Raw genomic sequence first — 14,920 nt, 5'->3', positions numbered from 1 at the left:
TATAGCTGATAACAATGTTGTGATAGTTTCAGGTGCACAGCACAGGGACTCAGCCATTAATATACACGTATCCATTCTCCCTCCAAACTCCCCTCCCATCTAAGCTGCCACATCACATTGAGCAGAGTTCCCTGTGCTATTCAGTAGGTCCTTGTTGGTTACCTTTTTTTTTGAAATTAAATGTTCACTTTTAAATGATGGGTGTATCTAAGAAGCCATAACAAGGACAATTAGAAAATATTTGTAACAAAATAAAAATGAGAAGAGAATTGGCCAGAATTTGTTGCATGCAGCTGAAACTGCTTGATGCAGTTTAAGTACAATGGGGAATCTTGAATAAGGTATGAACACAAATAGTGGACAGTAGCATAAAATTTTGTGAAATTTGAACAAAATCTATACTTTCATTAATATGGTATCATGTTAATTTCCTGTTTTGTTTCTTTTTAACAACATAGTATTTCTTTATATTCTCAGAATTGGATTAATTTTTAAACCTCATTCAAAATTTTTTTAAGTCATAAGATAATAAACTTTCTAGACTTTTAGTAGTAGCCGCTTCAGTATTCCTGCTTAGAAAATTCCATGGATAGAGGAACCTGTCAGGCTACAGTCCATGGGGTTGGAAAGAGTCAGACAGATTGAGTGACTGAACACACACACTATTCCATTTTATATATATGTTTCACTGATGGACATTTAGGTGGCTTCCGTGCTGCAGTGAACATTGGGGTTTTTGATGATGACCATTCTGATTGGTGTGAGGTGATACCTCTTTGTAGTTTCTAGAGCTCTTCTACATGTAGACACATTTTAAAAGAAGAACTAATATGTATAACGAAATGGAGTGCACTTCTCATTCACTCTTTATTGCTTCTTTCTTCAGTATTGATATGGCACCTGGGACAGTTTAGTAGTGCTTTGGCTAAAAGTAACTAACTTATACCATGGCTTAACCAGATAAGGGTTTATTTGTCTCACAAAACAAATCTAGACGGCCTCTAGCTTTGGTTCAGCAATTCAATATTGTTGGAGTTGGTGGTTTTTAAAAATATTCTTGTCTTTTCTCTCCTGTTTGAGACCTACAACTACAGGGTAACTTACAGAGCTGTAGCTCTTGTGGCTGCATTCAAGGCAGCAGAAGGGAGGAAGAGGCCGTGTTAGTTAGTGTGCCTGTCTGCCTTTATGAGAAACAGAATTTTTCCAGGACCACCCAGTAGACTTTCACTAATGAGAACTGACCAGAACCAAGCCATGTGCTACCTCCAGCTACAGAGAAGTTTGGGAAAACAAGAATTTCACTGGCCATGTTTCCTCCCCAGATTCACGTCTGGCTTCTGTTAGATAAGAAGGGAGGTATGGATGTTGAGTAGATACCTACAGTTTTGCTCCACTCCTTAATAACATTACCTAGCAGCTTAAATATTTTGCATTAAACAGAAACTTTAGTTTGAAAATGAACACTTTATGAATTTGTTAATACTTTTTTATTTTTGCCTTGATTCTGCAAAATTTTTAGTAGCACTGCCCATGTTCTAGTGTTCTTGGTGGATAAAATGGTTCAGCTCAATTCCCTGAGAGAGAGAAAGATCTGGACTCTTTTACTCTTTTCTTTTTCTTTTAATATAAATGTACTTATTTTAATTGGAGGCTAATTACTTTACAGTATTTTATTGGTTTTGCCATACATCAACATGAATCCGCCATGGGTGTACACATGGTTCCCCATCCTGAACCCCCCCCCCCCCCCCCTCCCCATACCATCCCTCTGCGTCATCCCAGTGCACCAGCCCTGAGCACCCTGTATCATGCATCAAACCTGGACTGGCGATCCATTTCATATATGATATTATTCATGTTTCAGTGCCATTTTCCCAAATCATCCCACCCTTCTTTTACTCTTTAATAAAGATTAAATTAAACAGCTTTGAGTGCCTGTTGGGTTTTTAGTGCTTCCACAAAAAGTGGCTACTATTATATCACTTTTTGTCACCTTAGGGAGAAAAAAATTTATGGATAAATTGGCTATTAGTACAAGAATTTATTTATTTGCTAAAACGCTAGGAAATTTTTTCTTCTTTGGGCCTACTCATGGATGCATGGGGAAGATGGAAGCCAAGTAGAATCAAAATGCAGTTTAATTTGCTTCTGTTCTGAGAGAATTTTTTAGTTAAAAACCTTAGATTTTAAAATTTAGGGAGTTTATCAAACTAAATATTCTGAGTTTAACTCTATTGGAATTTAGCAAACATCAGCTATTTCAATCTGTTATATGAGTTTATATTCTTGTGGGAAAATACAGGTTTCTTTTTGGGTTTGTATTAGTGTTTATTTGCATGAGGGTGTATTACGTAGGCTAGGTTATGCTGTGGTGACATAGATGACCAGAATCTTAGTGGCTTAACATTGACTCTATGAAGCCTGATCTCCATTTCCAGGCCGTTTGGTCCTCTGACCTTCACTCTTTGGACAGGATTCTAAATTCAGGAGAACAGAAGAACACAGGGCTTGAGTCAAGCACTGTCAGTAAAGACTTCAGCATGAAAATGACATATTCACTTTCACTCGTATCTCATCGGCCATACTTGGACAAATGACTGTGTGGAACCTCAAGTTGAGTGAGTTTCTGTAGGAAGTCAGTGTAGTGTGGTGGATAAGTGTCTATGACAAAGTAGCAAGATAGAGACAGATACAAGCGAAGTACATTGGGAGTCCAAAGAAAAAGCAGTTCTGCTGGGACGCAGGGAGAGTCAGGGAAGATTGCTTAAAGATGGCGACAAATGATTCAAGCATACGGGAAAGAGTAGGATGTCCTTAGGTTTGAATGGAAGAAAGGGCACTCAGACTGGGGAGAGAATCACGCTAGAAAATAGTGGGTGATGGAGCGGCCGAGGAGTAATGGCTTAGATCAGAGAGGACCTTGACTTCATCTGGTATTCGTGCAGTAGGAGTCCATAGTAGGCACTGTTACAGTTTCTGGGAATATCTGATAATAAACAAAACAGACATCTCTGTTCTCCTAACATACCAGTGGATGTAGTGCTAAGGAGTTAGTTTGGGGGGGCAGTTGTTTGTGTTTTGTTTTTTTAATGTTTTGGCCTTACTTCGCACAGCATGTGGGGTCTTAGTTCTCTGACCAGGGATGGATCTGGGCCCCCTGCCATGGAAGCGCAGTGTCTTAACCACTGGACCGCCTGAGAAGTCTCAGGAGTTATTTTTTTATTATAAATAGATTGGAGAGTAAGCAAAGGTATAAACTTCATGCCTATGAATTTTAAGCTAAGCTAAGTCACTTCAGTTGTGTCCGACTCTGTGCGACCCCATAGACGGCAGCCTACCAGGCTCCCCCGTCCCTGGGATTCTCCAGGCAAGAACACTGGAGTAGGTTGCCATTTCCTTCTCCAATGTGTGAAAGTGAAAAGTGAAAGTGAAGTTGCTCAGTTGTGTCTGACTCTTCGCGACCCCATGGACTGCAGCTCACCAGGCTCCTCCATCCATGGGATTTTCCAGGCAAGAGTACTGGAGTGGGGTGCCATCGCCTTCTCTGCTATGAATTTTAAGGTTCTTCTAATATTTCTATTTTACATGTAGTAGAAGACAGTTGATTTGTGCAAAAGTTAATATTTTGTCTACTTAACTGTGCCACACTCCAGAAAACTAATTTTCTGTAAACTAATTAATACATGAAGGGTTGAATTTATGAACATATAAATTAAAAGTCTATGTTTGCATTTAAAAAGCTTTTATAACCAAAATTTTGAATAGTAGTTTAATTTTAATAACTGTGTTTTCATTGTATAAATAGCAAAACCGCTTGACATACACCTCATGGTTACAGGGACTTTGTTTTATGTTCTGCTGGGTTTCTGACACTCAGAACAGTGCCTAGCTCATAATTATATAAAATCTATTATACATTATCATTCAATAAATATTTGAATAGAAGAAAGAAATTTGGGAAATAAAAATTTCTTGTAATTTAACCATCTGAATGCTACAGTGATTAGTGTTTTGATATCATTTATTTAGTCGTTCCAATATTTATTAAGGCTTCCCTGTGGCTCAGTTGGTAAAGAATCTGCCTGCAGTGCAGGAGACCCAGGTTTGATCCCTGGATCAGGAAGATCCCTGGAGAAGGAGATGGCAAACCTCTCTAGTATCCTTGCCTGGAAAATCCCATGGACAGAGAAGCCTTGTGGGCTGCTTTCCATGGAGTCCCAGAGAGTTGGGCACGACTGAGCAACTAACACTTTTCACTTTGCAGTGTTCATTAAGTACCTGTTATATATGTCTACTATTCTAAGATACAAGGGATAGTAAATTACTGTCCTTGTTTTTAGGAAACATGTCTAGTTTGGAAATAAGCATATATGAAACACGTTTACCAAAATTATTTTAAAACAGTACTTTGTTGCTGTTTGGACTGCAGCATGCCAGGCTTTCCTGTCCTTCACTATATCCCAGAGTTATCTTTAAACTCGTGTCCATTCAATCGGTGATGCCATCCAACCATCTCATCCTCTCCTGCCCCCTTCTTCTGCTCTCAGTCTTTCCCAGAATCAGGGTCTTTTTTACTAATGAGTCGGCTCTTCGCATCAGGTGGCCAAAGCATTGGAGCTTCAGCATCAGGTCCCTCCAGTGAATATTCAGGGTTGATTTCCTTCTAAAAAAAAAACCATAGCTTTGACTAGATGGACCTTTGTCAGCAAAGTGATGTCTCTGCTTTTTAATATGCCGTCTAGGTTTGTCATAGCTTTCCTTCCAAGAAGCAGACGTCTTTTAATTTCATGGTTGCAGTCACCATCTGTGGTGATTTTTGGAGCCCAGGAAAGAAAATCTGTTACTGCTTCCACTTTTTCCCCTTCTGTTTGCCATAAAATGACTGGATGCCGTGATCTTTGTTTTTTGAATGTTGAGTTTTAAACCAGCTTTTTCACTCCTCTTTCACCCTCATAAAGAGGCTCTTTAGTTCCTCTTTGCTTTCTGCCATTAGAGTGATATCATCTGCATATCTGAGGTTGTTGTTTCTCCCTGCAATCTTGATTCCAACTTGTGATTCATCCAGCCTGGCATTTTGCATGATGTACTCTGCATATAAGTTAAATAAGCAGGGTGACAATATATAGCCTTGACATACTCCTGGTCGTATTCCTTTCCCAATTTTGAACCAGTCAGTTGTTCCATGTAAGGTTTTAAATAGCTGTTGCTTCTTGATCTGCGTACAGATAGCTTTCTCAGGAGGCAGGTAATATTCCCAGCTCTTTAAGAACTTTCCACAGTTTATTGTGATTCACACAGTCAGAAGCTTTAGCCTAGTCAATGAAGCATAATAGGCGTTTTTCTGGGATTCTCTTGCTTTTTCTATGATTCAGCAGATGCTGGCATTTGATCTCCGGTTCCTCTGCCTTTTCTAAAACCAGCTTGTACACCTGGGATGTCTCGGTTTACGTACTGTTGAAGCCTAGCTTGAAGGGTTTTGGGCATTACCTTGCTAGCGTGTGAGATGAGTGCAGTTGTACACAGTGTACATTCTTTGGCACTGCCCTTCTTTGGGATTGGAATGAAAACTGACCTTTTCCAGTCCTGTGGCCACTGCTGAGTTTTTCAAATTTGCCAACATATTGAGTGCAGCACTTTAACAGCATCATCTTTGAGGATCTTTCCGTAGCTCAGCTAGAATTCCATCACCTCCACTAGCTTTGTTTGTCGTAATGCTTCCTAAGGCCCATTTAACGTCACACTCCAGGATGTCTGGCTCTAGGTGAGTGATCACACCATCGTGGTTATCCTGGTCATTAAGACCTTTTTTGTACAGTTCTGTGTATTTTTGCTACCTCTTCTAAGTCTCCTGCTTCTGTTAGGTCCTTGCCATTCTGTCCTTTATTGTGCCCATCCTTGCATGAAATGTTCTCTTGATATCTCCAGTTTTCTTGAAGAGAACTCTAGTCTTTCCCATTCTGTTGTTTTCCACTACTTCTTTACATTGTTCACTGAAGGCCTTATCTCTCCTTGCTATTCCTTGTTTGTAATGGGCTATTTTCCCAAAATTCTCATTTGAAAATTAGAATCTTTTTGCTACAGGAATAAAGTTGTTTAGATTTGTAACCAGTTTGTAAAAGTCTTTTTAACTTAAAATAGAAGAAAACCTATCTCAAAACTTGGTACAGGAATGACAGAGATTTACTTAGAGGAATATAAAAATGTAGATGGAAATTAATGTGGACATTCTGAAAAGGATATCTTTTGAGGAATTCAGAGGTTGATGGCACAAATTCTTAAGCTCTCACTGTAAAATACTAGTTGGTTTTTTTTTTTTTTTTCCATTTTTCCTTGATAAGAATGTGTTACAAAGTGTAGTTTCTTATGTTTATCACCTAGAATCAGGCTTGTTTGACCTACAGGTAGAGAGTGAACATGAGAAACAAGGGGTGTTTTCCTGGACAAGAGGAGAAAGGGATGAAGGTGCTTGACAGTGTCCCGAGAGGAGACAAAGCAGTTGGCGCTCAGTGAGGTATGGAGAGAGGAAGCGCTAGGCAGCTGGTTGCTCACGCATGCAGCGCTGTCCTCATCAGGCACTTTGTCACTCGAGCACCTTTCTGTTTAATGTGGTTAGAGGTGTTTATGATTTGTTTTACCTTTTTGGAGTATGTTGAATACTGTATTCATCTGTTCAACAAATGTTTATCAAGGGCTTTAGAGTCTGGCACACACTGTCTTAAAAATCATTGTTAGCAGCATAGTTTAGAAAGAAGTTGGGAATCCATATTCTTTTTGAATTTCTCACTAGTGATTTGGTGGTGAATAAATCTCAAAGTATCCTCATCTGGTTAATGGTGATGTTACCTGTTCTACCTATATCATAAGGTGTATTGACTATAATATGTGCTGGTGTATTTAATAGCATGTGGGAAAGTTAAGTTCTTTATGACTGTAAGGCAGTCTTCTTTCTCCTATTTTATGGTATAGCCACATTACAGAAAATAATCTTCATCTATCTGAACACCCAGTTGAAGTTCAAGACTGGTATTTCTCTTCTCAGCATTTTATTTTCCTCATGAGTTTATATCACATGGGCAAGTCCCCATAAAGTGCCATATGTAGTGGGATTAAATTAAAGCAGAGATGTTTTGTTTCTTCAACTGGAGACTCTTTAACCTTGTCAACTACTGTGGGTTCCTCATTCCCTGCCCTTTGTTGTCTATTTTACTGCAGCACACGTCACATGGAGACGGGCGGCAAGAAGTTACCTCTCGCTCTGGGCGCTCTGGAGCACGGTGTAGAAACTCTATAGCTTCCTGTGCAGATGAACAGCCTCACATTGGAAACTACAGGCTGTTAAAAACTATCGGCAAGGGGAATTTTGCAAAAGTGAAGTTGGCAAGACACATCCTTACAGGCAGAGAGGTAAGTAACGAATTATGCTTGGGTTTCTGTTAATACACTTTCCCGTTTATTTCCATGTGAGACAAAGAGGAACACAATGTATATATTTGGGCTTTCTGTAAGCTAGTTAAACCTTTTTTAAGAATAGGAAGCTTATATATTAATTATCCTGGGAGTTGTTTTACTTTCTCATTTCTTTACTTTTCATTTACTTTCTCATTTCTTTCTCTGTTGTAAAGATTACATATTGAGTGTTTGAATGATTTTGCCTTTATAAAGAGATAGCGTTCTTTTTCAGTGGTAAATATGTTCCACCACAGTAAAAATGTTTTAACTTCATTATAAGCTCATGGTACTTGCAAAAATCGTGTTGACTGTTTTTATAGATTTATCAAGAAGCTTCTTCATCTCCCCAAACATTTATCTCATAGCTTATGTTCGATAGGTTATTATATAGAAAGGCACATGCTTTCCTAATTTTTGTCATATTTGCTTTCTGCTCAACCACATTCCATGTTTATAAAAAACACTTCCATTAAAACTGCTCCTTAATTAACTCCCTCCTCACATTCTTTTTGTGCAGCACAGAACTGTTCTGGTGTGTTTGGTTTTTGGCTGCGCTGGGTCTTCATTGAGACACACGGGCCATTTGCTGGTGTGCAGGCTTTTCTCTAGTTGTGGCGCACAGGCTGAGTCGCTCTGCAGCACGTGGGGTCTTGGTTTCCCAACCAGGGATCAAACTTGTGACCTCTGCACTGAACCGTGGATTCTTAACCACTGGACCACCAGGAAAGTCTCTGTTCTGCCTTTTTTTACATAGTTTCTTGGATCTTTGTTACCTGCTGTTTCTTGCCTAAAATACACTTCATCCTTTTGTGTTGGAGTCACTTCTTGGGGAAAGTAGTGATTAACAGACTCCCTTTCCCCAGGCATGGCACTCATGTTAAAAATCACGGTACTTTTTCCCTAGCTAGCATTTTTACCATTACAGTTAAATAAGTAGTATGTTTTACTATTATAATTACAATTATATTGCAAATTGCTTATTTATCTGTCTTTCCACTCTAATCTATGGGGAAGATATCAGCACTTAGCCATATTTGGCACATACTAGGTGCTCGTTGTTTAGTCGATAAGTTGTGTCTGACTCTTTTTCGACTCCATGGACTGTAACTCCTGGGCTCCTCTGTCCATGGGATTTTCCAGGCAGTGGATTTTCTGGAGTGGATTGCTTTTTCCTTCTCCAGGGAATCTTCCCAGACCAGGGATTGAACCCACATCACCTGTGTTGACAGATGGATTCTTTACCACTGAGCCACCAGGGAAGCCTTATTAAGTACTTAATAAATTTTTTAAAAAACTTTATTTTATATTGGGATATAACCGATTAACATAGTGCTGTGATAGTTTCAGGTGAACAGCGAAGGGGCTCAGCCATGTGTCCATTCTCCCCCTGTACTTGATAAATATTTATTGGATGAACTTAATGCTACTTTTGAAGGAAACTGTAAAGAAATAATTCCCATGTAATGGAGCCTCCTGATATGTGTGCCAAGGCAGTGTTAAGATGTGCTGAGGCCTGCAGTCCACTGTGCAAGGGCCTGCTGGAGTGAGACCCACCCTGGGTTTGCTACAGTTTGCCCTACAAATATTCTAACTTCCTCTGTGTTCTGGGACCTGAAGAAGATTGTGCATCATTGGTCTATTCTAACTGGAGTCTTAAGTAAAGACTGTAACTAAAAATTTGCCTCCTCACGTTTCATCTCAATTTTAGTGGCAGTTCCCTAGTTAAGACTCCATAGAGATGCTGGGACTGCTTTTGGAATCAGTAAATAGCATGAGTTAGTGGAGCTTTCTTTGCTGCCCTAGATCCAAACTTTTTGAAATAAGGAACAGAACCTCTGAGTTTATTTCCCCCAACCAGTTTCAGGTGGTTACTTGGCCAGTTTCCTTATATAGATAGAGATGGTGGGTTAAAAGAGGAGTGAGACAGACAGACCCTCTCGCCTTTTACATAACTTACTTGTGCTGGAGTGAGACTTGCCATGTTTACATCTAGTGTGTTCTCTCCAGAAATGCTTGAATTTGACTATATAGTGGCTAACTTAAAACACTTTTTTTTTTGAGGTCTGAAAAAATTGATTTTACTTTTTTTCCCCCCTATTGTAGGTCTTACCCAGAGTCATGTAAAATATAAACATTATAGAAACTCATTATGTAGAAAATAAAATTCCTTAAACTTTCTCTCTTCTCAGAGGATCACTTTCAGCAGTTTGGTATACATTACCACAGTTCTTTATAGACACAGTAATTTTTGTTTATTTTAACAAGAAAGGACATAATGGTGGTTTTTCTTACCAAGTGCTCAGTCACATCTTCATCACGTCTGGATTTCAGTGCTTCTGGACCTGACATACTCTCTTTAGGGGCGTTGCCTTCTAGTGTGTCCTGGCACCATAGTTTACCTATATTGATGGGCATTGGGTGGTTTCTGATTTTTTTGCTATTACGAACATCTGCACTGAATATCCTTAAACATAACTTTCTGTCCTTTATTAAGAGTGTTTCTGTAGGATAAATTCCTAGATGTCTGGAAGTCCTGGTTCAGAGGGAATGTGAGACTGTAGTTTGTTGCTGTTCAGGCGATAAGTTGTGTCTGACTCTGCGACCCCACGGAATGCAGCACACCAGGCTTCTCTGTCCTCCACTAACTCGCAGAGTTTGCTCAAATTCATGTCCATTGAATTAGTGATGCTGTCTAACCATCTCATCCTCTGCCACCCCCTTCTCCTTTTGCCTTCAATCTTTGACAGCATCAGGGTCTTTTCCAGTGAGTCAGCTCTTGGCATCAAGTGGCCAAAGTATTGAAACTTCACCATCACCGTCAGTCCTTCCAATGAATATTCAGGGTTGATTTCCTTTAGGAGTGATTGATTTGATCTCCTTACAGTCCAAGGGACTCTCGAGTCTTCTCCAACACCACAGTTCAGAAGCATCAATTCTTTGGCATGCAGCCTTTATGGTCCAGCTGTCACATCTGTACATGACTACTGGAAAAATCATAGCTTTAACTATATGGACCTTTTGTTAGCAAAGTGATGTTTCTGTATTTTTATACCGTAATGTTGCTGATGCTGCATCGCTTCAGTCATGTCCGGACTCTGTGCGACCCCATAGACGGCTTCCCACCAGGCTCCCCCGTCCCTGGGATTCTCCAGGCAAGAACACTGGAGTGGGTTGCCATTTCCGTCTCCAGTGCATGAAAATGAAAAGTGAAAGTGAAGTCGCTCAGTCGTGTCTGACTCTTAGCGACCCCATGGACTGCAGCCCACCAGGCTCCTCCGTCCATGGGATTTTCCAGGCAAGAGTACTAGGTACTGCTAAATTGGTTTTGAGAGAATGTCGTACTGCTTTATTAGCCTACCAAAATGAATGAGAGTGCCTGTTTTTCTACACCCTTGCTAACACTGTAGATAATTTTTGTCTATCGAATAAACAAAAAAATGATATTTTTTAAAAAAGATTGCTTTTTTGATAGCTGCTTACATTGATGATATTTTCATATATTTGTGTCATTTATATTTTCTTTTTAAAATAAGCTTCCTGCTGTATATCCTTTATCTGTGTCTCTTTTCTCTTTTCCTCTTAGTGATTTAAACCTTTTATGTGTTTTTAGACATCAGTCTGATCTGTCTGGGTTTCATGTCTTGGTGAGAACAGTTTACTTTTTTTCCCAGATTGTAAAAATGATTCTGTTTTTTTCTTTAAATACTGCTGTGACTGGCATTTGAATGTTTAATTGACTTACTGTGTATTTTGGAGGATTAGTATGAGGTGTAGAGTCTTAACTTTTTCCCCCTACATGCATTACTGCTTTCCCTGGATCATTGGTTCTTTCCCCCGATTGTTAAATTCCCTTTTGTCTCTCTGATTTAATTTATTTAGTTTTATGCCCAGTCATGGTGTTTTTATTACTGCAGCTTTTGATTGTACATTTTGATTTTTTGAAGTAGGTTAAAGTTCCCTGATGATTATTCTTATAAGAATTTCCTTGATCTTCTCGCCATTTAGTCTATCAGATGAATTTTTATTATATTCCACTTTTTTTGGGTGGGGGGCACACCATGTGGCATAAGGGATCTTAGTTCTCCACCAGGGATTGAATCTGCACCCTGCATTGGGAATGTGGTGGAGTCTTAACCACTAGCCCACCAAAGAAGTCCCTGTACAGGTCTTTATGTGAGCATAAATTTTAATTTCTTTAGGATAATTAATCCAGGAGTGGGATTGCTGGGTCCTATGATAAAAAAACTGAAGTTTTTTTAGACAGTTGATTTTATTATAGGTTTATTATAGTATATATTTTATTACAGGTTTATTATAATATTCCCAATAGATTAAAAGAAACCTAAAAACTATAGTTATTGTATTTTTATCACTTGGTACTGTTCTCCAGTCAGCCCATTGAAAACGAAAGTTTTTCCATCAGCATTCTCTTGCCCTTTTATGGGAATAGGATGTGTCTTTCCTATTGAGGTACTAAGACCTCTAAAGAAAACCCAGAGTGCTTCAGGAGGTGATTTTGGTAATTCACAGACTTAATTCATTCAGTCAGTAGAAGATAAAGAGTTATTATATGGTATGTTAAGAGACATCAAACCAGTCAATCCTAAAGGAAATCAGTCCTGAATATTCTCTGGAAAGACTGAAGCTGAAGCTCCAATACTTTGGCCACCTGATGCAAAGAGCTGACTCATTAGAAAAGACCCTGATGCTGGGAAAAGATTGAAGACAGGAGGAGAAGGGGACAGCAGAGGATGAGATGGTTGGATGGCATCGCCAACTCAATGGACATGAGTTTGAGCAAGTCTGGGAGATGGTGAAGGACAGGGGACCCTGGCATACTGCAGTCCATGGGGTCTTTAGTTCCCTGACTTGGGGTTGAACCAGTGCCCCCTGCAGTGAAAGTGTGGATTCCTAACCACTGGACTACCAGGGAATTCCTTGGAGTTTCAATTAATCAGAGATTGGAAGCCTTGCAAAGGGCCTTGATTTATATGACTTTTGATTGTGCCATACGGCTTGTAGGATCTTAGTTCTGTGACCAGGGATTGAACCTGGGTCCTGGGAGTGAAAGTGCTGAGGCCTAACCATTGGACCACCAGTGAATTCTCAAGAGGCTTGATTTTTTAGTTTCTGGGTTTTTGTTTTGTTTTCTCTCTGTTCTGCTTTCTGGGACATGTCTGTATCTTCCAGTCTTTCTCTTAAATGTGTGTATGCTCCTGTGGGTGTCCTCCTCCCCCCGGTTCTTTCTTGTTCTCTGATTATTTGTCTTTATAGCGTCCAGTTCTGGTATCAGTGCTGTTTCTTCTGTTAACTCCCTGAGGATAGTAAAAAGCATGATTCTTTTTGTTGTTCTTGTTCCCTACATTGTTTCTCTTGTCGCTGGGATTCTTTCTTGGTGTCTTCCTTAGAGACTTCATTTGGAATCTGGTAAGTCTTGGTTGTCTGTCTGTCTTAGGTGGAACCCTAAGAAGCTGATCGGAAGCTGGGTTTGCGTGCATAGAATATGTTTGACCACTTTCATTTGGGAGTTGTCCAGTGCTTTTATTGGAGGACCCAGGTATCTCTGCCATCTCTTCTCTGGGACCCTTCTGTTCTCTAGATTAAGAATCCTCTGTTCTGCTTGGGAAGCTCCGTGGTCCCACCCCTCCTCAGTGGCAGTCTGACACTTAATCCCCCCCTTTTCCTCTCATGCCTCACTCCTGCCCTCTCCTGGCTTGTTGACTTGGAGTCCAGAGCCTCTTTAACTTCTGGAATCGGTAGTCATTGGTTGGGCTGAGGAGCAGCAGCATTCTTTATGCAGACTTTTGACTTGGGAATTAGCCCAGCAGCTCCTGCCACCTGGAAGCTCCGGGTCCGGAGCCCTTTCAAGCCTGCACCCTGTCTCCTTCAGAAGGCCCCTGAAGTGCGTGCCCACCGTTGTCCTCGCAGCCTGCTCTGTGCTTTTGTGGCTGCCCATGTTCACTGGCAGTCCGTGTCCTGCGGTAGAGGAGAGGCCAGAGGGGAGCGGGAGGAAAACAGATTTCAGTCTCGAACCTCATTTGTCCTCGGCCTCTGAGTACTCAATTAGCATTAGTTGTTGGTTGTAAGAATGATAAAACCTCAGCTTTTCATCTTTGAATGTGCTAAACTTCTTGAGATTTTAGTTTACAACATTTTGTGTGTGTCAAGACTGTGTTAACAGCTTTACAGAAAGTTTGGAGACCAGAAAGGAAAAAAATTCCCCCAATCAAAATATGCATAATACCATTATTTTGGTATATCGTATCCTATATATATTTTTCAGCATACTTTTGGCCCTGATTTTGTATGCTGGTTTTTTCCCTTCAGAATTTTATCCTTAACAGTTTTCCCCAATGCTGCATAATCATAAATTGTAGGTTTCAGTGGTTATATGCAGTTTCATTGATTTGAACAGTAGTTTTCGATTTTTTTAATCTCACAATTCCATTAAACTTTTTAAATTGAGGACTCAAAACAAGCTTTTGTTTATATGAGTTACATCTATTGCTGTTTACTGTTTTAGAAGTTAGCACTAAGAAACTTAAAATATGTATTAATTTATTAAAAATAATAGACCTTTTACTTGTTAATATAAATAACATATTTTTATGAAAAATGACTTATTTTCCAAAACAAAGTACAAAAAAGAATGACATTGTTTAAATTTTTTGCAATTCACTTTAATATCTCTTTTAATAGAAGGTAGCTGTATTTTAAGTCTGCTCTGCATTCAGACAATTTTGGTATGTGATTCTGGTTGAAGTGTATGAAGAAAATCTGCCCCCACTCAGATAAGTAGCGAACAAAGAAAAGAAGACCTCATTATCTCTCTCAGGTGGTTCCAGGTATTGCCCTTTGCTGCTCTGTTAAAACTCAGTAAGTAGTCATTGCTGGGATTTGGGCAGTGATTAATAGAATGTTTTCTTCAAAACAACTGTTGACACACAAAAAGAATATTTTGAACAGTTTGCTTTTATTGGAAATAATAGTAGCAGATTTGGAAGTAAGCCAGCAGAATGGTAAAAGATAGCCTTAGTAGTCTAATAACATATAACTGAAAAGGCCACCTGATCTGCCTCTTGAGAAACCTGTATGCACGTCAGGAAGCAACAGTTAGAATGGACATGGAACAACAGACTGGTTCCAAATAGGGAAAGGAGAACATCAAGGCTGTATATTGTCTCCCTGCTTATTTAACTTATATGCAGAGTGCATCATGAGAAACGCTGGGCTGGAAGAAACACAAGCTGGAATCAAGATTGCCGGGAGAAATATCAATAACTTCAGATATGCAGATGACACCACCCTTATGGCAGAAAGTGAAGAGGAACTAAAAAGCCTCTTGAAGAAAGTGAAAGTAGAGAGTGAAAAAGTTGGCTTAAAGCTCAACATTCAGAAAACCAAGATCATGGCATCTGGTCCCATCATTTCATGGGAAATAGATGGGGAAACAGTGTCAGACCTATCAGAC

General features: G+C 39.6%; 1 protein-coding gene across 1 annotated transcript in view; it reads left to right on the top strand.

Annotated features, from left to right (window-relative positions):
- MARK3 (MAP/microtubule affinity-regulating kinase 3) overlaps positions 1–14,920 on the top strand; it is a 116,045-nt gene that overhangs the window by 17,247 nt on the left and 83,878 nt on the right. The window contains exon 3 of the mRNA XM_010851411.1: positions 7,213–7,404. Coding sequence (XP_010849713.1) covers positions 7,213–7,404 — 192 coding nt within the window. The remainder of the gene's footprint in view (positions 1–7,212; positions 7,405–14,920) is intronic.

The sequence above is a fragment of the Bison bison genome, unplaced genomic scaffold (assembly GCF_000754665.1).
Source record: "Bison bison bison isolate TAMUID 2011002044 unplaced genomic scaffold, Bison_UMD1.0 scf7180017864302, whole genome shotgun sequence".
NCBI classification, from domain to species: Eukaryota; Metazoa; Chordata; class Mammalia; order Artiodactyla; family Bovidae; genus Bison; species Bison bison.
This window is presented reverse-complemented; position numbering and strand designations above follow the sequence as displayed.